The 22,996-nt window shown below is 37.6% G+C and overlaps 1 protein-coding gene across 6 annotated transcripts in view; it reads left to right on the top strand.

The window, feature by feature from the left end:
• Positions 1-22,996, top strand: part of GREB1 (growth regulating estrogen receptor binding 1) — a 92,571-nt gene that overhangs the window by 53,877 nt on the left and 15,698 nt on the right. For 5 of the 6 annotated variants that reach the window (XM_027641144.1, XM_027641148.1, XM_027641145.1 and 2 more), the window contains 15 exons: positions 320-442; positions 1,278-1,415; positions 1,597-1,782; positions 2,886-3,236; positions 3,954-4,082; positions 5,607-5,726; positions 6,184-6,381; positions 6,466-6,646; positions 8,519-8,711; positions 9,294-9,430; positions 10,690-11,029; positions 12,527-12,642; positions 13,343-13,542; positions 15,363-15,452; positions 17,461-18,041. In XM_027641144.1, the coding sequence (XP_027496945.1) occupies positions 320-442; positions 1,278-1,415; positions 1,597-1,782; positions 2,886-3,236; positions 3,954-4,082; positions 5,607-5,726; positions 6,184-6,381; positions 6,466-6,646; positions 8,519-8,711; positions 9,294-9,430; positions 10,690-11,029; positions 12,527-12,642; positions 13,343-13,542; positions 15,363-15,452; positions 17,461-18,041 (3,083 nt within the window). The remainder of the gene's footprint in view (positions 1-319; positions 443-1,277; positions 1,416-1,596; positions 1,783-2,885; positions 3,237-3,953; positions 4,083-5,606; positions 5,727-6,183; positions 6,382-6,465; positions 6,647-8,518; positions 8,712-9,293; positions 9,431-10,689; positions 11,030-12,526; positions 12,643-13,342; positions 13,543-15,362; positions 15,453-17,460; positions 18,042-22,996) is intronic. The other variant, XM_027641150.1, reaches the window with a different exon arrangement.

Genomic DNA, 22,996 nt, shown 5'->3' on the forward strand with positions numbered 1-22,996 from the left:
GACTTCAAAATATTAATACTTATGAGTATTCTTAGTACATGTCTCGTTACTGTGTCATTCTTAGTAGAGAGTAAGTATTGCTATAAAATAAGTGAAATCTACCTAGATAATTAAGAGTTCTCTGCACCAGAAAGTTTCCAGAAATTTAAGGACAAAGCAAAATAAAATTAAAACCACAAAAAATTATTATATTCATGGAGTTGACCCTGTCTTCCACCATACTTGATACATGCAGTCTGTCAATGAATCATTGAATTACCATGCACAACCCTGAATACATTTTATTCTAATATTTCTCTGAAACATTATTCTTATTCAGGCACATTAACAAATTCAGGGCCTCCAAAAAAACGCCATAAAGGTTGGTCACCAGAATCTCCATCATCTACTGAAACTTGGAACTCGCAGCTCAATCCACAGGCTCCAAACAGAATTAAAAATGGTAAGCTGTACCCAAGGTAATGATTTTGTCTGTTTGATTGTTCAGAAAATAATGACGGGAAAGAGACCTTATTTTAAAGTCATGTGCAGATTCATATTAGAGGTTTGAAAGGTGTTTGATTCCTCCATGCTCACCTGGGTGCTTCATTTGCATTGATTTCTTTTTGAGGCTCTGAGCTTAACTTTTCTTAGGATCCAGTCATCAAGCCATTGACAAATCCCAACAGATGTCCGTTTTTAGACACCGAAACACCTCTGGAATACTAAAATTAGCATCATAACTCAAGTCAGGGTACTATCCATTGTTTCAATTATTTGTCATAGCATTTTTGGCACTTGGATTTTATAGGCTACCTACAGACAAGAGTGACATGCAGTGAAATAAACCCAGTTTCTCCTGTAGGTTTTCTTTAATATTGTTTAAATTAAAATTACCATAATGAAGTTATAATTGAATAAATGTTGAATCTTATTTTTTTCTTTCTTGCTATAATGATAAAACCTGTTTAGAACCAGTGAAACTAACTCGTAAGTCATAACTATATGTGCAGTGATATCAAATAAGTCTCTCTATTCTTGCATTCATATCTGGAACTATTTGTTTATAAGCATTTCAAAATCTTTATGCATCTGGGATGTTCAAGGTTGCAATAACATAATTAGTCCTCCAAGACAGTTATCATGACAGTATGGGTTATAGTAACAGCTTGTGAAATGTGTGATAAAAAGCAGTTAATACTCATAGCAAATGTGGCTTCGAGATTATGCTGAACAATTTTTCTTTGAAGAAATCATTACTAGACCTGACTCCAGTAATAATATGTCTAAAATCTTAGATGGAGGAAGCCTGTCATCTTTACCACATTCTGCTTTGGTGGGACCAGCCTCCTCTCCAGCAGTGGGCTCAGGAGAACCCGTCTCAGTTCCTGACAACTTGCTGAAAATCTGTAAAGCAAAGCCAGTTATTTTCAAAGGTAAAAAATCCAACCCTACAAGGTCCTAAATCTGTTTTGTAAGAGATGTAACAACGTGTCCCACTGCTAAGTGCTGCTAAAGCTGTTAGTTTTAAGAGGTTTACTTTAAATGTTTTTATGTTTAATGCATACATGAGAAATTATGAAATAAGTGTGATGTGTGCATAAATTTATTTTGTAGGTCATGGAAACTTCCCATATCTTTGTGGGAACATTAATGATGTGATAGTGAGTCCTTTGTTGTACACCTGTTACAGAAATTCACAGTCTTTATCTAGAGCATATGAACAATATGGTGCCTCCACAATACAGCCTATTTCTGAGGAAATGCAGCTCTTACTGACTGTCTACTACCTTGTTCAACTAGGTAAGATTGTTTTATATCCAGATAAACTGCAATGAATATATTACATGCTGGAAATGAGAAAGAGACTATTAGGGCAGGACAATATTAAATATGGGTCTTTGTCATGTGATAGAAAACTAATTCATGGTTAAGAAACAAAACAAAAAATTAGGTCTTGAAAACCAGACAGATTGAATTATAACCATACAAAGTTTATTTTCTGCTCTAATATGGAATCTCAGCTATGAAAAATAAAGGAAAAGAGCTGTAATTCATTACCTTTGCATATAGTCTGTGGTTTAGAAGTAGTATTATGCTGAGACAGGCAGCACTCAACCTCATAAATATTTCTAATTACTGATACTCAGGTTCCAGTCAAGGAAGCTTTACCTGAGTATCACAAAGGCATTTCAAAATGAAAAATTTGGTTCACATCTACTAAAGGCAATAGAGTCATGCATGCATAAATCTGAAACACGGTCATCTTTAAAAAATAACATATTCAAAACACATACTTTTTTTTTAACTTGTTGCCTTAAGAGACCACAGAAAAAAGGACTCTGAACCAACTTAGTGTATAAGATAAGATAAAGGGGGTAGGTTCTTTAATTTCAGGCCTCGGGCCCACAGGAATACACGACGCATCTCATGTCCACGGGGTTCCACAATTTAAGGTATTATCCTAACCAATCCCAGATTTATCCGCCCCCCGTTCCTCCCTCTGGCACACACCTCTGGAAACTGAGGCAGGGGGCTCTGGGACCATCTTCTTTCCCATCTTCATCACAGCATGTCCAGTCCTTGGAGTTTCTCCAAAGTTCTGGGTTTGAAGGTCACTGTGCCTGTGCAATATCTTGTTGACCAGGCCAGGGTGCAGATGTTCTTAAACAGAATCAAGGCCTACCTTGAGGGAAGTCTAGAAAAGCTAACAGAATTTTTAGGGAGTGATATAGAATGGGGTAACAGTGTTGGGTAAATGTGTAAACTACTGTGCTAAGGGTAAGGGATATAATACAGTTACTTCTAAAATCTACAAAAAGCTAAAAATCCAAAAATCAGTAGGCATCAAACTCAACAGTTTTGTTTAATTGTTTCATGATATTTTCCTCCTAATTTTTTTTTAGCTGCAGACCAGGTCCCTTTGATTGAGGATTTGGAACAAATATTCATGCGTTCATGGCGGGAGTCACACCTGTCTGAAATCCGTCAGTACCAGCAGGCTGTTCCGCAGGCCTTTCCCCAAGTGCCCAGCCAGATCACCGCAGTGACTTCAGCCCAGCTTCCCTGGCTGGCGGGCCTGGCAGCCAGCTCCTGTAACGACAGTGTCCATATCATTGAGTGCAGCTACTCGCTGGCAGAAGGGCTTTCAGAAATGTTTAAGCTACTCATTGAAGGAAAATTGATAAAGACGAACTATGTAGTGATCATATGTGCCAGTAGAAATCGAACCATTGACTCCTGCATTGTGATTACAGGTAATATCCCAAAGGTGTATCTCCAGGCAAATCAGAGTAATTCAATGCTATGGGGGGTTTGGTTGGAGTTCCAGTAAGTTGCCTCACAAAGCCGAGCTTTGACCAACAAATAATGGGCTTTGATGAACCCAAGCTGACACTGCAAAGTTGGGTCTCTCCCCAGTAAACCACATTCTGCCTGTGTTGCCTGTTTTCTCACCAAGGCTTCTCAGCCAACATGGCTACAAACAAGTAACAGTGAGTTACAGCACACATAGTGCATAAAGCTCTCCTGCTCTGTGCAACTGGGATATTACTGCAAATAGAGGACCAAACCTTTTCTTAGTTTCTAAAAGATGGTCTTTCAGTGCCATTCCCTTCAACAACCTGTTGATGACTATGCTTAAAAATTAAATAAATTATCTGAATAGCCGTTTGGAGATTTGTTATGAGTGTAAGATAATTGACAATTCCTTTGAATATTATATGGTCTTCTTATATAGTATATAAAAAAATATTTCCTAAATTGGGAAAGAATTTTAAATACAAAGAATTTTAAAGCATGAATGTATTTTACAAGTGTCTGGTGCACAAATGTACTGGAGAGGGAAAAGACTCATCTCTGCCATTTTTGCGTGTGTGGTACTCATTTTGTTAGGTAGTACTTTTCTTGTGACTTAGAACATTTTTAACTTTAGTTTGAAGTGTTTTCAAAATTACTTTTTTTTTATCTTTTAGGAAAGTATCAGGCAAGAGTTCTGTCTGAGAGCATGCTCAGTCCCTCAGACTACCAAAAAGAAGTTAACTATCAGCTGGTCACAGGGAAGGTGGAAACTCTGGGGTCCTTCTTTAGCACACTCTGCCCAGGTACCTAACAGGTCATAAAGAGGCATGTTTCCCAGTCCCTGGAACTTTTAAGTCAGAGAAAATAGCTGTGCTCATTTCCTTTCCAGAAGCAAGACATTATTAGAAATGTTTGAAAAATGCAGGACAAAGTTGTGAAAGTACATTTGAATTGAAATTCCTCTTAAAAGTGTCAGTTTCTGAAATTCCTTGGTTTCATAAAAATAGGCCAGCAAATAGCTGAGCATATTATTCTTAGCTATGCAAATCCATCCTTATATTATGCAAGTCTATAGCCAGCCATATGAATGTATAAATCTTTTTTTTACCTAAGCACAGAATTCATTTAGATCATGATATAGAACAGAGGTATTTTATCAAAGGTAGGATTTGCCCATTCAACTTACCATACTGTGAACTTGACATGTTGCATGGGACAGAGAAAGAAATTGCAGAGAACCAGGGTTACTGGATTATTTTTTAACTGAGTATACTGAGGATTACTACAAGCAGGATTCTGTGGGGGTAGATCCAGCCAAGTGGAAAATTAAACTGTATCTGAAAACTGGAGCAAATGCATAATATTGGTCAGTGTTAATGGGGTGTCATGTCCCCTTTACCATTCACATCCCATTGGTAAATAGATCACAAGAATCCTTCTTAATGTGTCATGGTATTTTGAGTGGTCACTTAAGAAAATCTCATTTTCCTTGAATTGTCTCGTAGTGATATTAGTGTTTTTGCTCTTAGTATCTTCAAAGTATGGTTCTTAAAATCACTTTTGCTACTGTTTGAGCAGAACAAGTAAATGAGGATCCTAAAAATAGTTGCCACCTATATCCACTGGATTGCACTTCATGGGGCATACCCTGCCTTTCTGAGCTCAGTGCAGACATGTCCAAACATCTTTTCAGCTGCTGAGAATATACTAATGCTCAAGTCGGGCATATTGTATTGTCTGCGTGGCTTTCATCTGTAAGCAGGGTCCCTGCTCGATAGAATAGGATATGTTTGCAGATACACAGTAGTTCAGTAAAACATATCTTGTATGCTTCAGCATTGTGCGTAGCTACAAAACTTATATTTATCTTTCAGCTTTATAGGAAATTATTTTTCTTTCTACCTCTCAAAAGTTTAAAGATTTAAAAATGTTTATCAGATTTTTACTGAAGTTTCTTGTAATCCTTGTTAGGAAGCAGTATAGATCTGTGGTCTGAGCATAAACTAAGCTGGTTTCATGTCTTTGTTGTTCCTGGTTTACATGAGGACCTTGAGGCTAGTTTTCTGTCACCCTTCCTAAATGACCTAGCCGGTGGCCTCAGGGCTGGTCTCCCTGGCCTATTCTGCGTTTAATTAGTGATATATTGTAAAAACTGATGCAATAGAAAATAACGAGAGGGTTCCTGTATAAAACAGCCAGTAAACCAAGGATAGGATGATAACTAGCTAACATATATAAAGGTCTTTAAGATCTACAAAACCAAATCAGTATGAATTGCAACTCTTATTAACATGGATGTCAATTCCACTATCCCTTCAATCTGACAGAGGGTGACATTGATCTTTTGCTGGAGAAATTTTATCAGGAAAACCAAGGGCACATCTCTTCATCACTTTTGGCGAATAAACCAACAGCAGTGAATGGAACGGGAACAGCTGTGTGTACAAGTAAGTAAGGAGGATTTTCTAAAGAGATAACTGAGTAGGGTACTGGAATCCAAATCTCTAGGTGCACAGTTAGATCCATCTGGGCAGAGTCCTAGGAAATTTCCTGAGGCAAACAGCAACTCATGTGTTGGAATATTCAGATTTACACTGATGAATATTCTGCTTCATTCCTCTGGGTATTACAGTTTTTGAAGCTTTAAGTCATGCTTCTATTGTAGAAGAATGATATTTTAGAAGTTCACTTTTACCTCTCAGGCATTTAAGAGACTTATAGGACCAAAAAGCCCAATTGCAGAGAGATTTCTTTGCATATTCTGTATGGATTTTCATAAATGAACTCCTGTTCATAAGCAAAATACTGTAAAGAGTAGATCAGTCATTCTTTGCCAGACTCTTATCATTTTGCATTAGATTAGACTTTGAGTAAATATGTAAACAGAATTTTGCCTTTTTCCAGGTTATGAGGTTGAGCGACATCAAATTCGTCCGTTCCAGCTAGCAGTGGCTCAGAAGTTGCTGTCTCATATTTGCTCAATTGCTGACTCCAGCACTCAAAATCTTGATTTGGGTTCCTTCGAGAAAATCGATTTCTTGATTTGTGTTCCACCATCTGAAGTCACTTATCAGCAGACTTTGTTTCATCTCTGGCACTCAGGTGCTTATTAGTTATTTTGGATTTACAGGACATTCTTAGATTTATGTATATCTGGAGATATTGACATTTGTTCCATTTCTCTAGGTATTTTATTAGAACTTGGATTAGAAAAGGAACATCTTACAAAGCAGAGAGTGGAGCAGTATGTTTTGAAACTAGATGCAGAAGCCCAAATTAAATTCAAAGTCTTCTTACAAAACTCTATGCAGAATCCTCATACACTGTTTGTCCTAATCCATGATCACGCACACTGGGATCTAATGAGGTAAGAAAACTGTAACTTGTTTTTAGAGAAATTAGCATTGTCTGCATTATCTCTCAATATTAGCTTTCAGATTTATCCCTTCCTTCCTATTTGTTTGCATCTTTCTGCTAATTCTGTCTTCCCATGCGTTGAATAAACATGCTTTCTTTTAAGGTCCTTCATGACTTATTCTTACCCTGCTTATTATATTGTGCCTCAGTGGAACATTTCAGCTTTTCTTGCTCACCATTCTTATCTACTTTCAGCCACAGCTATTGTTTTTTTGGCTGGTTGTCATTTGTTCAGAGGAAAGCTTCCTGTGAAAGTACACAGAGCTCATTATCCTCTGTCAGTGTCCTGTGGGCTGTAAAACATGCAAAACCCTGACCCAGTGAATAGACAACTAGTGAGCCAACACTGCTGCCTGGTTTTTTTTTAACTGATTGGTAATTTTCCAGTACAATGTTTTTTCTCTCCAGAATTGCTGATTTTTAAGAATTGAAAGCTTCTCTGGATACATAGTGATGTCATGTACTCTTCTCAGGGAAGCACGGAGGTTTCTTTCCAATGTTTACCAAGTTACCCAACAGCTCACTTGCACAACTCATTGCTTACCTCACAGAGCTCTGTTTCCTTAGCTTCTCAACAATCTGCCTGCTGAGGAGTGGGGCTATTTTTGCTGTCTTGTTTCTGAGGGAGGTTGGAGAACATTCCAAATTCCAGAAACACCAATATTTTCCAACTATAGGATCATGGTAGTGTTTCTGAAACCAAAAATTATGGAATCTTACTTGTGAATTAAGCAACAAGGTCTTGTCTTTTCTTTTACACTGGTTAAGAATGATGATTTTCAACAAAACTTTATTTTTGTATCTGAGGGTTTCCTGTTCAACTCCTCTGTATCTTGAACTTACAAGGCCTTTTACAGTTGTCCCAGCCTTTAAGATATTTATTCATATAACATCCTTGAATGGTAGGGAAGTACCTGTATTGCTGCTTAACTCTGTTTTATATCTAATAAAGATATATATATAAATATGAGACAAATATTTAAGTGAATGTGCTGCCCAGCAGAATTCATGCCACCTAACTAAAATCGGTTCAAGAAGTGCCTAAAACAGGAGTAGAGCTGCCTGGGATTGTCCACATAGTCCAGCAGAGACATGGGCATCCCTGAGGGCTGACTTAGGCCACAGGTGGACACAACCAATTTCTGGAGTTATTTATCTCTCTCTACTGGTAAGAGGAGGAGGTTGTAGTGACTGGACTTGTAACTTGGTCACTGCAGGTAAATCCCAAAATTAAATAGTGTGAATTTGGACTGGAATTTTGCACAGGAGCAAGGAATGGTTCTCACACAAAAAATTGACTGCCGGTGTTCCATGCTACTGGGATTTGCTCTAAGAATAACTATTCTTCCCTTTCATAATAGCCCTATCGCAGGTAATTCTCCTCTGTTTTTCTATCATACTGATTTACCATTTGTTCTTTTCTATCCTAATTTTTGTAGGTTAGAATCATATTTTATTAAGGGCAGCAGTAAGAATCTGGCCAAAGGAAATGGCCAAAATCTGACACAAGGCTATATGTCTATTGGTAACTGGCACATCAGCTTCCTTTCATCCTTTATCTCTCACATTCTGGTAGCTGTAAGGGCCTGGTAATTTACCAACTAGAGAGCTCATCAGACTCATAGAAATTTTTAGTTGCAGTGAAATAATTTGTGTTTCTTTCCCTATCCTTCTGTGCAACAATTTCAGGGTAAAAGAATACAGTCCTAAGTTCCTTGTATGTGTTTAACTTTGATTTCACATCCAGATTTGAGCTATTCCTCTGACACAAATGTTCCCTTGTGCTGATCACTTTGGAGAGTTTTGGGTTTCTTTTTTGCAGTGCTATGCATAGTCTTTATCCTCAAACAGAGCTGTCGACAGGACTTGTTGATAGACTGTTGAACTGCAGGGAGGTGAAAGAGGCGCCAAATATTGTGACCCTCCATGTGACTTCCTTCCCCTATGCGCTGCAGACACAACATACTCACATCAGCCCTTACAATGAGATCCACTGGCCTTCTTCGTACAGCAATGTAAGATGGATGCCTTGGGTGCTTTTGTGAGCTTTTCATAAGTTATTTTCCATTTACGTACTTGAAAAAACAGAGAAGTCCCCATGATTTCTGTAAACAAGAATGAAGTTTGCATGGCATCTTTTTCTTGCTCAGTCTGTGGCAAGTTTATTTTCCCTTTGCTTATCCTGTAACTTCTAGCTTTTTTCCACCTGTATTTGTTTTATATCTTCTATAAACTTTAGTAGCTCTGCTAAAAGTCATTGAAATGTCTGAAATTCTGCCTCTAGTGCATTACTGCATAAATATATGTACATTCATGCATTTTCTTCATATATGTGCATATTTATTCCATACATAGCTGTTCTGTCTATGTATGTATATATGAGGAGAGAGAAAGAAAGAAACGGAGGAAAATTGGGCCAAACTTTCATTCTATTAAAAAAATGAATTCTATTTCTTTCTTTTTTTGTTTTGACATATCTGAGTAGAGGTATGCTTATTAGATAATGTGATTGCAAATATATCAGATACCAATGGTTAATCAGTTGTAAATTAATAATAGACTTTACTCTTATAGTTTTGTTGCTTCCTTTGCTTTAGGGTGTAGATTTGTACCATGAAAACAAGAAATACTTTGGACTGTCAGAATTCATTGAGTCCACCCTCTCTGGACATAGCATTCCACTGCTTCGGTATGACAGCTCTTTTGAAGCAATGGTCATGGCTTTGGGAAAGAGGTATGGTGCCCTCCTTTGTTTAACACTGGAAATTTAGGAAGTACCTTCTAGTGACTTGAGTTACTAGCTAGAAACCTGCAGTGTTATCGGTCTAGGCTGCCTCTTACTGTGAACACACACACTGCTTAGTCCAATTTACAGTGTGTTCTGGTTCTGACCACTAGCTACTTTTATATTATAATAATCTAACATTGCATCATCATGTAATTTCAGATGTGTTATTACTTTTGTCTAATGTTATTACTTGCTGACCCTGGCTGATTTTCGTGTATACAATTTGTATGTCCTGCACTTGGACCACAAAGAAAAGTTAGATATATCACTGTGATAGGTACACTTAAATCAGAAATAAAAACTTCAGAGCATCCTCAGAGCTTGAAAAATACATCATCAGTTTTCCTTGGTCCCTGTGGATCAGGTCTATAATCACTGCAAAACAGTAGTGATACATTATGTGCCTGCATCCAGCTGTGGAGGAACACTTGGGGATCTGTAAGAAGAATGAGACAGGACAAGTAAAATCTTGTGAATCTGTACTGCTAACTGGGAGACTGAGCACATCCACACTTGACATGGAGCTGGGGCTTGCTACAGGGTACTTTGGAGCTCTGCTCACATATCAGGTGCTTTTCTGAGCAAGCCACAGTCACTCTTTTTACTGAGCACCTGGGTTTCATTTCTGTGCAAACCAAAGCACTGGAAGCTATTGCATATCCACGGCTCTCCTTTCTGTGGACTGGGGATTGAGACAGGGTGTACCTGGGCTTGGGAAATTGGGAGCGCTCATTGGATGCTGCCTACATGTCCAGTACTCTTGAACATAAGAGTAAGTTGGTTTAGGGCTTCAGTAAGAAAACAAGAGAAGCACCCCACCTCCCTTCTTCCCCCTAAGAATGACACACAAGGAAGAATACTATTCTCATTGATAAGAGAATATAGTTTTGATTGGTGATATTACTGAGTGCCTTAGCTAATATTCTGTGATAAATTTTGTAACAGCAGTAAGGTCTCGATAACTTAAAGTGATGTTACTGGACTACTTGCTTAGTAAATCTTTACTAAGAAAAATAGAGAGACAACATCAGTTCTGATTGTGAAATGATGCCTTGCAAAGACTATCCAACTACAGTTCGATGAGATTCTGTGTTGTGGTAGATACAGTAGGTAGGAAAAAGTCCTGAGTTAACTATATTTTGTAAAAAATAGCTTTTTCACTTCACCCTTTAATACTTCACTATTTCACTCACCATTTATTTCAGGTTCCCCAGATTACACAGTGCGGTGATAAGGACTTTTGTCCTCATCCAACACTACTCTGCAGCTATGATGGCAGTGTGTGGTCTTTCTCAGATGAAGAATTACACTTCAGTTGAAACTCTGGAAATCACCCAAAATCTAATAAACTCTTCAAGACAATGTCCTAGTGGCCATGGTCTCATGGTGGTGTTGAGAATTCCATGTACTCCGCTGGCTGCAGTGGCATATGAACGTCTGCATAATGTAAGGGAAAGACTAGCCCTTGAAGATAATTTTGAAATAATCTTGGGAAATCCTAATTCTGGAATTACAATAGGGAAGCACTTTGTGGAACAACTAAAGGTAAATTGCAGAATGGCACATACTGGGAAACTTTGTTAGATGGGTAGGTGGGGAGACTTTGCTGGCGAGAGTTATGGTCATGAGCTGAAGTGCAAGTCTTTTAGCAAAAATAAAAACTACTATAAGGAGCATGGCTTTTATCTTTTAGACATACTATCTGTGATACCTCTCCTGTCCTGCCTGTGGTTAATACTCAGTGGAGTATCAACTAATATGGCTAGAACTTGACTTCCAACAGCAACCCTCGGAAGCAGTTGAACTGCTTTTATCTAAAGGGACTATGAGAAATACATTAAAAAAACAAATAAAATGTTCAGTTTCAGCTGAATTTTCTCACAAAAACATCATAGTGCAAAAAAGCATTCTAATTAGTGACCAGTTGCGAGTTAGATTATTCTTGTCACCAGCAGGTGGCAAGAAGGCACCAATGTGCTTACTGATCAGTGATGGTATTTATGTGTTCTAGAGCACCCCAGTGTTCACAGCTCTGGACTTTGTGCTTTCTGGACCATGTTTTGTTTTATGGATTAATTTATATTCTTTAGCTCCAGATTCATGGGTCATCTGTTTAACAAAAACCTCCTTTGTTTTTCATAAAATTACCATCATCTGATTGCCAAAGCAAAAATGTATTTACATTCTAGGATGTTGTAATGTATATATATGTATATGTATATACAGTATATATAAAAAGTGGCACACTGTTTACTTTGATTCAATACATGTTAGATGAAGTAATTTAGTATTGAGGACCTAATCCTAATCTCATTCTGCTATAAATTAGGCATAATTTACTACTCTGAAAAATCAGTAGTAGTTCTGATTTGCATCCTGATTATCTTCTCGGATGTACCTGATAGTGGAACACATGCAGTTGTCAGAGGCTGAGCTGTTGTACTGTTGATCCTACTGTAGATCAGTCCTATGGCAAAAAGGACTGACCAGTGTCAGTAAAGCAATATAGCTCAATGCTAAATAGTCAAACAATAGATTAGTTATCAAACTTCTCATGAAGTTATCAGGAAAACCGATAGCTTTAGGGGAGAGTGGGAGACTCCAGAAGGTTGCAAGTGGGAACAGTGGGGGGGGGGGTGTGTGTGTTGAACACTTCTAGCTCTCTCCTATTCCTCTAATGTGAAAAAGTCTTGTTCCTAACTCATTTTCTTCCTTGGACTCAAGTATCCATACATTATTTGCCACAACAAGCAACCCTCTTTTCTCTCACCCGAACCTCCTGCTCAGCTTTGCTCTCCATTGTACCCTATCTGTCCTATGCTCCGGCCTTGGTGCTACGCAGCTGGGAAGCTGAGAGGCTTTTCAGACTGGAACGTACTGCCCCAATATCCTCAGACTTAGAGCAGGCAGATTGCTGCCTGCTGTGTTCTAGAAAGTGCGAGATCTATCTATGTTCTAATCATGGATGATAAAAGTATGTATTTTTCTCTTTTTATTTGGGCTATACAGATACAGCTAACAGTGTTTCTCTACCTTATACAGGTCTGGCAGAAAATTGAGGATGTAGATTGGAGGCCACAGACCTATTTGGAATTGGAAGGTTTGCCTTGTATATTGATATTTAGTGGGATGGATCCACAAGGGGAGTCTTTGCCACGGTAAGAAGATCCACTATTTTCTCAGCAGTAGTTTTTTATCCATTTCTTACCAAATGGCTAAACATTAACTGTGTAATTACTTGTGTGAGAAGAAAACAGATTTCAGTGTCAAGGTGTTCCTTTTCCATTTTTTGGCAGTTTTTATATCATAAATACAAACCACATATTATTGATAATAATCTTCTGTTTATAGCAAGATATGAGTAGCTTTGAAAATCTTATGAGAGTTGTTTCAGTTTAGAGGACAGAATGGGTATGTTAAAAACAGAAGCATAGCTACTGTAGGCACCTTAGGGTAGCTGAGAAATCTGCGTGATGTTGGCATACGTGCTCCAGGATGTGTGGCGATAACAGTGCCTTCTGGAATGGCAGCTGGAAGTTAGACAGGATGCCTGGAACACTGAATGCTTTTGTATGTTCAACTGAACCCCATTCTGTGTGTTAGGTTTAGAATCCAAATGATTATTCTTTTTCCTATGCTGATGCTAATGTTGAGTGCACTAGATTAAACTGCATAACAGGATTAAGAAAAAGTGTATGCGCCACAATGGTAAACTTAGGACACAGTATTTTGTGCTTAATATCTCATCTGTAGTTGAAGCAGATAATGAAAAAAATTCCCCTTTGGTTGTGTTTGTAAAAGAAATAAGGGGGTAGATTGCAGTGAGCTTTCATACCAGCACCTCTTGTTTCTCTCCAGATCACTGAGATACTGTGACCTACGTTTAATAAATTCATCTTCTTTGGTAAGGACAACCTTGGAGCAAGAACTTGGTTTGGCAGCGTACTTTGTGAGCTCAGAAATTCACACAGAGAAAGCAGTTGTGAACGATGTGTTAGAAAGTGACCCAGAGAAACTAAGCAGCACTGATAATGAAGATGAAGAAATAGCAACAGAAGGTATTATTATTAGTGATAATAAAAGAAGCTGTAAAATGATTGAGCTGTATTAGAAAAAGCAGAATTGTGTGGATGAGGGTTTCTGGAATTAGTCTTACTGAGTGAGCTCTGCTCCTTAATTTTGTTTCATCTCATTGAATCTGTGTTTTCTAGCACATCATGCCCCGGAATGCTGCTGCTGAACTTCTTCCAGTTCTACTGCTGCATCTGTTCTCTCTCTCTCTGTTTTCTGGCTCCCTTCTCTTTCCTCCCTGTGTCCCTCCTTTACCTGTATGTTCTGGCAGCCACAAAGAGGGGCTCGTGTTGGTACATCTAGTGACATCCACTGTTCAGAGTACCTTCTGCACTTGCCCTCACCAGCAGGAAAGGGTGTGATTTGCCATCTGAGAAGCAGTGACCCCCTCCTCACCCTCACAGCAGTGGCAACTCTGCCTAAACAGTTCCTGACTGATGCTACCAAACCTATGCTTACATACTGTCAATAATGAAGATTCCTTCCAAGGGAACTGTATATAGTACAGCTGAGTAGTTTCTGGCTTGTAAGGTATTAAATAGTATGGATATATATCTGAACATAGTAACTTCTAAGTTCTTGAAAATGTCCATGAATGCAAATTGACAGTGTGGAGTTGGTGAATTTAACTATAATTTCTTAAGAGAGCAATTAAGAACATATAAATGTATAAACAAACAGTAATTTATCCAGGAACAGTTGGGGTTGTTTTTTTTGACTGATAATTGATGACCATTAGGAGTTGTCATTATGTTCTTTACACTTTTCTTCACTGTCTGTTGTGCCTGTAACTGTGGAAAACAAAGGATTTTTATCCCTGTAGGTTATGTAAATCTCAAACAACTTGCCTTCATTTTCTTTCCTATACAATGAAGGCGAAGAGAGCTGATTACTGTTCACCTGTGAAGTTCCTACTCACTAATAATAAGGATAGCAGAACAAGCCAAACAAAAATATTTTCTTTAATCAAATATGTACTCTTCATAGAGGAATGAAGCACCAGCAGTCATACTCAGACTGTCTACAATAGATGCCTACTTTAGATGTGATGAGTACTTCTTGTGATGAATACTTCTTCCATTTTGAAGTATGCTATCCAGTTGAAGTATGCTGAGATTGTATGTGATCTGAGTCAAATGGGCACTGAAGTTTTTAGGTGTCTAAATTGTAAGGCTGCTCTCCTACTCCATGAAGTATAGTATAATCATCTAGATCCCAATTCAAAACCTGTGAGATAGATATACAGTCCACGTTTTCTTCTGGCAGTGCTTATGTCTGTTTATCATAGTAAAACTGTACAGAAACAAGCATTTTAACATAGAAGTTTTAGCTGGGAACCTCAAGTGAATAGCCTTGATGGCCATCTAAATACAGATTTTCATCACCAAAAGCTGAGATATAATCTGGCCATAAAGCTGTATGGGGTAGGAGGCAATTTCATAACACACTGACAAAATAGGGCTTGTCTGTTGGTCTCCCTGACACTGAATTAGTGAGGAAAGTCAGGCATGGGTAGGAAGAGAAATCATGGTTGATATATCATGGTTGAGACAGGCCTAGAAATTACCAGCTCCTTGCTGCAGCACTGATTTTTGTGAAGCTATTGCAGCTCAGCATAGGTAAATGATATCATAGGCTGATACAATATTGCATGGTAGGAACAGATACTCCCCATACTGAAAACAGTATCAGGATGAGGACAAACCCTACACAAACCCTTTTGTAGTCTTCCTTACTTTGACATCGTACCTGTGACTTCTTACAGGCTTACTTTATTTTTTTTCCCTTACTACCATTCATGAAACAGGTTCTACTTCAGAAAAGAGAAGTCCTATGAAAAGAGAAAGATCGTGTTCTCACGACTCTGCATCTTCATCTCTCTCTTCAAAAGCTTCCAGTAAGACCATAAGATCATCTCTATTAATATAAATTTGGGACATAAAAGAGACCTTTTATTCAGTTTATTAGATAAATAAAAGGGATAATTCACTAAGGTTTTGATAAGACCTATTTTAATCAGATCACTTAAGAGAACTAAAAAAAATAAGGACCAGACTTCTAAAATATAAGAAATAGGATGTTTTCTTTTTTGAAAAATAATCATATGATGGTGTACCTAAATCAGGCACTTCTTTAATATGTGACAGTGTGGTGTAAATCCTCAGTTACTACTGTGATAACTGGATGTGTTCACTGAAGCTATGACAGTTTATGAAGAGGAAACATACTTCACATTTAATTTTTTTTTTTTTTGAATCTGAAGGACAATAAGCATGCTCCTTCTCACTGGTATTTTTACCTCTTTGTTTTTGCTGTAGAATGTTCATTTATTAATTTTGCACTGTTTAAAAGCTCTTTTGGAGATGGATTATTTTTTGTACCATCAATTTCTTTGTAATCTGCAAACTGATGTAGAAAGCGTGAGGCAATGTTGAGAACTACTACAGTTCTTTTGTCTGATGACCTCATTTCCTTACTTTTGATGGAGATAATATTAATTGAATTATTTGTTAAATAAAAGTGGGCAATATAAATTGTACCATAACTTCCTAGAAGTTGCAATGTTATGCAGCTTTTTAAAACATGTGGGGTTTGTCAGTGACAGTAAATTCTTTTTGATCTCATTATAGCTTTCAACATGGTGACATGCATATTTGGCCCTTGATTTCTTTTCTACAGGCACAGTGGTGTTACAAAAGGAACAAAAGCTTGAAAACTTCGGATAAGCTCCATCACTTTAATTTTTAAAATGTTAAAGTTGGGCTGCTTATAATTTCCACAGTGTCCATGTAGTCTACCTGTGGCTCTGTGGCCTCAGATTGCCTGTGACTAAAGAAATCTTTTTTCATTTTTTTTTTCCTGTGCTCTTGGATGCTGGTATTCTGGGGGATGTCACAGCGATGTTACTTGCAACCATTTATAGTGCTGGTGATACTTTCGTATTTACTGCTAATGTCCTTTACTGACTACTTTAGATTAATATGCAGCTAGAGTGTATCTTTTGCTTGAGATCAAGAGAAACTACAGACTTTTATTAGCTCAAAATGTGGGGCTTTTTGAGAAACAAGACTCTTGTTTTCACCATAAGAGGAAAGGTGGTTTTGTCTATGTTCAACTTTAGACCGATATTTCTAATACCTTGTGTAGACTGATTCCAAAACCAGTTCTCAATCTACTCTGTGAAGTATCTGCATGTCCTCAGCATTAAAGATGCACAGAACCACTTCGAACATGTTAAACTTTCAAGTCTTTGTAGTTAAAAACCATAAGGTAAAAATATACCACTTTTGGAAAATCAGCAGTTATCTGTGGGCTGTATCTACATCACATATTCATGGCCAACATTCGTGAGTTCAGTATGTTCTCTCAGCTGACCAAAAGCTGTATGAATGCAGTAATGCATTATGTCATACCAGGGACTTGAGAGCTGCCAGGTTTTATTAGATCAGACTAAGTGCTGCAGTGACATAGAGATGAGTGTCAGAGCAGAGCTGACTGTTTTCAGATGTCTGTGTAGACATTTCTGTAGTCTAATGGGGTAATAGCCTGGGAATACTTAATTTCTTCAATTCATTTAAACAGTGGTTTCCGTAATTTTGTATTTGTCTTGAGTGATGAAACTATCTGGTGAGCACCTTAGGCAGGGAATGTATGAGGGAAATAGAGGCCAGGACAATCACTAGCATCTTTCCTATGCACTTTAAAAACCACTTTCTGCATTGAGATGAATACTCCAAACTAGTCCCATTATGGCTTCCTGTAAGAGAAAGGTAAAAGCAAGAAGAGGAACCGGATTGCAATGTTTGAGGGATGCTCTTATCTAGATTCTTTGTTGTGTTTTGTTTAACTGTGGTGTTGACTAGCAGAGATAGTTGCACTGTGTTGAATTATAAATTTTCTTTTAGTCACAGCATTCTGCACTGAGTCATCTCCTCCTCAAGTCCTAAGCAACAGCACTGAAGAAACTACAAATAACTATGAAAGGCAGAAGCAGAAAGTAGACAAGGGGGCACAAACAACAATCAGCAAACACTTGCCACCGGTAACTGAACAGCTGGATATGAAACAAAACATAAAAAGTGCCCAAGTCTCCATCACCTCATCATCCTCCTCACCTTTCTCCTCCTCTTCTTCCTCCTCTGCACCTACTCATAACTCCTTCATCCTGCAGACCTCTCAATGCTCCATGACCAAAGCATCAAAACAGCCTCCCATAGTTTTCCTGCCCAAATTGGTTTATGACATTATTACATCTACAGACAGCAGTGGCCTTCCCAAATCCTCTTCCCTCTTGCCTTACCATTCCGTTATGTGGGCAAGTTCTTTCCGTCCTCTTATGAGTAAGATGATGACTTGCACAGAGCAGTCTCTGTACTACCGGCAATGGACGGTTCCCAAGCCAATCCATATGGACTACAACAACAGAAATGAGGGCAGAATGGACACCTTTCACCCAAGGAGGCTGCTGCTGAGTGGGCCACCACAGGTGTGTAGAAAGTACAAGGTATTATCATTGATTTATTTTGTTTAATTTTATCATAATCTCAGAAAAAAGTTGTTATTACTCATACTTGAAGGAGCGTTTTTGGTAGAGAGCAAATTGCTTACACTATATTTCCTAATCAGTTCTAATTAAATAATCTTCCTTTCTTTACTGTTAGCCTGAGCTCTAAGGCAGAGAAGCTGTAGCAATGTTAATTTTCAGTCAGTCTCTATTATAATGTTTTAAAAGACAGTTTGCTCAAGAGGTATAATTTCATTTTGTTAAAGTTGAATATGCATTTACATTTTAAATAAAGATCAAAGATCTTCACAAAACCACTTTCTTATGGTCGATCTGAAGACAGCTGGGAGTTTTTAATTAAGTTATTTTCTCTGCTTCCTTTGCACAGGAAAGAGAAATAGAAACTATTGTAAGTAATAAATGCAAGAAGGCCAGTTCAACATTAGCATAACCATATTTACAAGATGAGTAGCTGACCCAGGAGTCTTTAAATTATTTTGAAAAGATACATGGAAATGGGTCTAGTTCTAAGAAGTTCATTCTCTTCTAAATCCTTTAAGAATGTTCAGAACTAATCTCTGAGCAAACTATCTCCTAGTTAAGTGCACATGCTACATGTTAAAGGTAATATTGTGTGTCTCATGTTTTACTGAAGTATGAAGCATTAAGATAGGAAGAGGCACCTGGTCTCCTGAGAGCAGATATGTTTCCTGTTAACCTCAGAAGACAAAAGGGATAAATGCAAACCAAGACAAAGACTCATGTTTCCAGTTATTGTAACATCAACCCAAGAATTAATCTAAAGATAGTTAGTGATTTAACTTACCACATGATCCACTCTTATAGGAAACTGCATATTACTGTTTCTTAAATGATTGTATTCCGTTGTATAGCTAAATTGATGGTGCAGCAGAGTAGAAAGAGCATAAATGAGCTTTTCATATTGGGAATTCCTCCAGATGTTACTGTAATTCATAAAGGATTCCAGAAAATATTCTGGTGATCAGTCTTTCACTGTCCATTCCTTTGATCTAAATAGTTCATGTTTACCAAAGATTGAGGTATTATGTGATCAGTAAACTGAATTTCATACTCAGCTGTAGCATAAAAATGAATACATTCTGGAGAGAGAAGTTCATTTTCATCTCAAAAAAACCCCCCACAGGCTGTGACAACTTCTGTTAAAATTTTATATGCATACACATCAAATCCCATAAAGATACTATTCCCAAAGCCACCCTAAATGTCCAGATTAGCTAATAAGTAATTCAGAGACTTATGAGACCACACTACACACCTGTGAAAAGGTTTTGATGTTTCACACACTGAGTACTTGCAATTTAACTAATTATAATTGAACAAGTGCCTTGTTTATTCACCATCTCCCTTCAAGGGTGTGATATTCACCACTTTTCACTATCAAATCTTTTTTTTTTTTTTTTTTCCCATGTATGGAACAGGACTCCTGTTGACCCTCTGTACAGCAGTGAATTTCAGCCTTGATAACAATTCTTTTACTTGAAACTCCATCTCTCTTTCATCTGTCTCCACAATGCAGGTTATTTCCTAGTGTTGCATTGGGTCCTACAGTTGGACAGTTTTTCATATGTTTATTCACTTTATATTCCTTAGTTCTTTCTGAAGAAGATACCTGTTTCACAGAGAACAAATTCATACACATGAAAATAGAAGTATCATGTCTTCTTCCTAAATATAGGGGTATAGAATATAAATATAGAAATGTAGGGGTATATATTAACTTAATGGATTTTTCCATTTTTTATTCCATGGAAATTTCTAATTTATTTCCATTTTCATGGAAAAAACCCAAAAACTTTGCTGCCTTTACTGTTTTAAAGTACTAAAAACTCCCATAAACCAACCAAAGAACTGTAAAAGTATGTGTATTTTTTGTTGGTTTAAGGTATACAATACTGTGTTTCTTCTAGGGAATACTTACATTAAAATATGCAGGAATTAGAATTACCCTTCTCTTTTGGGGAAGAAATAAGTTTCCTTCCTGTAATAGGTTTTACTCATTACTTTTGATAATATTAACATTTTACGTGGACTTAACATGTAGTGCAAAAATGAAAACAGTTATTAGACAGCACCTGAGTGTTAGTAACATCTCAGCCAAAGTATAGGATTGCCATATTGTCACATCTAGTCCCCAGTGCACCTAAGCAAATGCCTATGTGGATCCTAAATTCACTAAAATATCTTTCTTGGAACATTCATCTTAAATTTCCCCAAACTGCAAATTCAGGTTTTGTACCTTTGTTTTTTAACTGAATGTTACAACTTAGAACTAGCATTTTCCTCAAGCATGGAAGCTGCTGGTGAGCACAGCTCAGTCCTGTGGCACCACATCCAGGGAATGAATAAGCATGTCTTAAGACACTTCCTGAAGAAGAAAACTGCTGCCCATATTATTTGGTTTTACTCTACTACAGTAAAATCTTACTACAGTAAGATTTCCTTACAGCCTACTGTAAGGAAAATATTAGGGGAATATTTATTATCAGCTGTGTTTTAGAAGAATGTAGCATGTGGAAACAAGGAGAAGAGCCATCACCATTTGACCAGCTGTCTGTGGATCATCAGTGTGTTTTCTGCGAATCACCACTGATTCACAGACCACAGTTTGAAAACCACTGCCATGAACTGTCTCACCTGGAAATTAAAATAGAGAAGCCTTACGGAATTATTTTCCCTTTTCGCTGTATTTCTCTGAATGTGAAGACTGAAATCAGGTGATGCTTTATACCAACATGTAAGAATAGTAAAGTACTTCTACTGGTCCTGGTATCCAGTGTATGGAACGAGTTAAAAAAAAGAAAACTCATTGCTATTAGACCTGCTACAAGAGCACTTTTGGGTGTCACTTCCATGACCGTGTATGGAGGCATACATGTAATTTATCTGATGGACTATTTCTCTCTCAGGTTCTTAGACAGTTTATTTTCACCTTATCCTTGATATCTATGGCAAGCAGAGTTCAGTGGTCAAAATCTCTGGAGAGCTTTCCCCTCCTCTTTGATAGAAAAACTAGACCTTCATACCTCTTGAATTTTCTACAGGAAGAATTTGAATTCATATTCCTTCCTCTTGCTACATCTGCACTACTCTCTTCATGAACGAAGAGCTTCAGGGTAAGCATATTCTTAGTATTTTATAGGCCAAATCATCCCTGGCACTAAGGATGAAAATAGAAAGAAAAAACCTAAATCTTTGCAGGCCCCGAATTCCTTAATTATCATCAGTTTTCTGCGATTTTCTTCTTCCAAGCCTGATTCATTAGACTTCTGTCTTCCAAGTTCAGGTAGATAGAAACAAGTTAGATGAATACTTCTGTTGTTTGGGAATATTCGCCCCCAAGTGCCTTTTCTTATAAAGCACTGAAGACGGCCATATATTTGAGGAACCTTTTTCTGGGAAGTAGAGCTGTCTGTTGTAGCAGTACCCCTCATGTACATTTTGTTTCAGGAGTTGTAAAAATGCAGCCCAGTTCTAGGTTCGTTCAGTCTTTCAATCTGTTTTCAGAGGTGCTTTAAAAGAGTATGTTCAGAAGGAAATATAAAGGTAATCTCAGACATGAGAGAAAACAAATGGCAGTATTTTCTTTCTTTGCCTCAGGTGTAAAGATAAGATGGTTTTGTTTTAGCTCACCAACCAGTAGCCATTTCAACCAAGTTTAGAACTTTGTTCCAGGCTCAGAAGAAAAAATCTCATTAGCCTCAATAGCTTTTACATAAAAACTCAAATTGCGAGTTAGAAACATCTGGTCCGTGGGCTGACTATAGTCCATGCTATTATTTCCTCTGGATAACATTTGACCCTCAACAGGGATAATGGTACCCTTATCCACCCTTTGCAAGCAACTGTTTTAAATGGTTTGTTAAGAACAACAGATAATGAACAAAACAAATGTTTGATCTCTTTCTTTGAATTTAACCCCCCCCTTTCTCAAATGTTGAGAGAAGATGAAAATTTTGCTTGATGTAGATAGAGAATGGTAACTTTAATACTTTATTTAGTAACGTAACAGCCTGTGCTTCTGACATGTCCTAACAGTAATGGAAGTGAAGCTGGGCTTTCAATTCAATAGTAATATAGATTTAATCCAAAATCCGATGCCACTTTGTGAAATTAGACAGTTGCAGCAGAATGTGTTGTAACTGATCTACGTTACCCTTCCCTGTACAGGTGACACACATACGCACATACAGTCATGGTTTGTAAAGCTGTCTGCTTAGATATGGCCTTACTTACTTGATGTTATGATCAGCAAACTACATATGAAAGACACAGAACAATCTATTGAGTAAATACTTGGCTGTGGCTTACAGCTTCCAGCAATACTCTTTAGTGTAATGATGAGAAAATTTATGTAGTTTGTTGGTGGGGTAAAAAAGAAAGAAGGAAGTTATAATCTCAAGGTAATTTTTAAATAGACTTTTAAAAGGTAATTTTAAAAGAGTGGAAGGGAAATAATGTATTTTCAGCACAGGAGGTGGAACAACACAGTTTGCACATACCATGTCCTTCAGGAGTGGAAGTGGCCTGCACAATCTCACAGAGATCCATGTCCAACTTTGCTCCTCAGGATAGTGTATTTCAGCAGCAGTCAGTGCACTGGTAAATCATATGAAAATGAAAAGGTTGAGGTAATTCTTTAATTATCTTGTAATTTGAGGAGGTTTTATTCAACATTTTAAGAGCTTGAATGGATTTTTTAAATGTTCATTGGCTATGTAGAAACCGTAACATCAAGAGAGAAAGTTATTGTCTGTGGGCCTGCAATTAGACCTGTTATATACAATGCATTTTCCAAACTAGGCTCCTGCATAGGGAGAACAAAACTGTCCAACATTAAGCATTTAATGTATGCCACTGAATATACAAATACAAGGGTCTGCAACTGCTGAATAGTA

Source organism: Corapipo altera, unplaced genomic scaffold, assembly GCF_003945725.1.
Source record: "Corapipo altera isolate COAL_440 unplaced genomic scaffold, ASM394572v1 46, whole genome shotgun sequence".
Lineage (NCBI taxonomy): Eukaryota > Metazoa > Chordata > Aves > Passeriformes > Pipridae > Corapipo > Corapipo altera.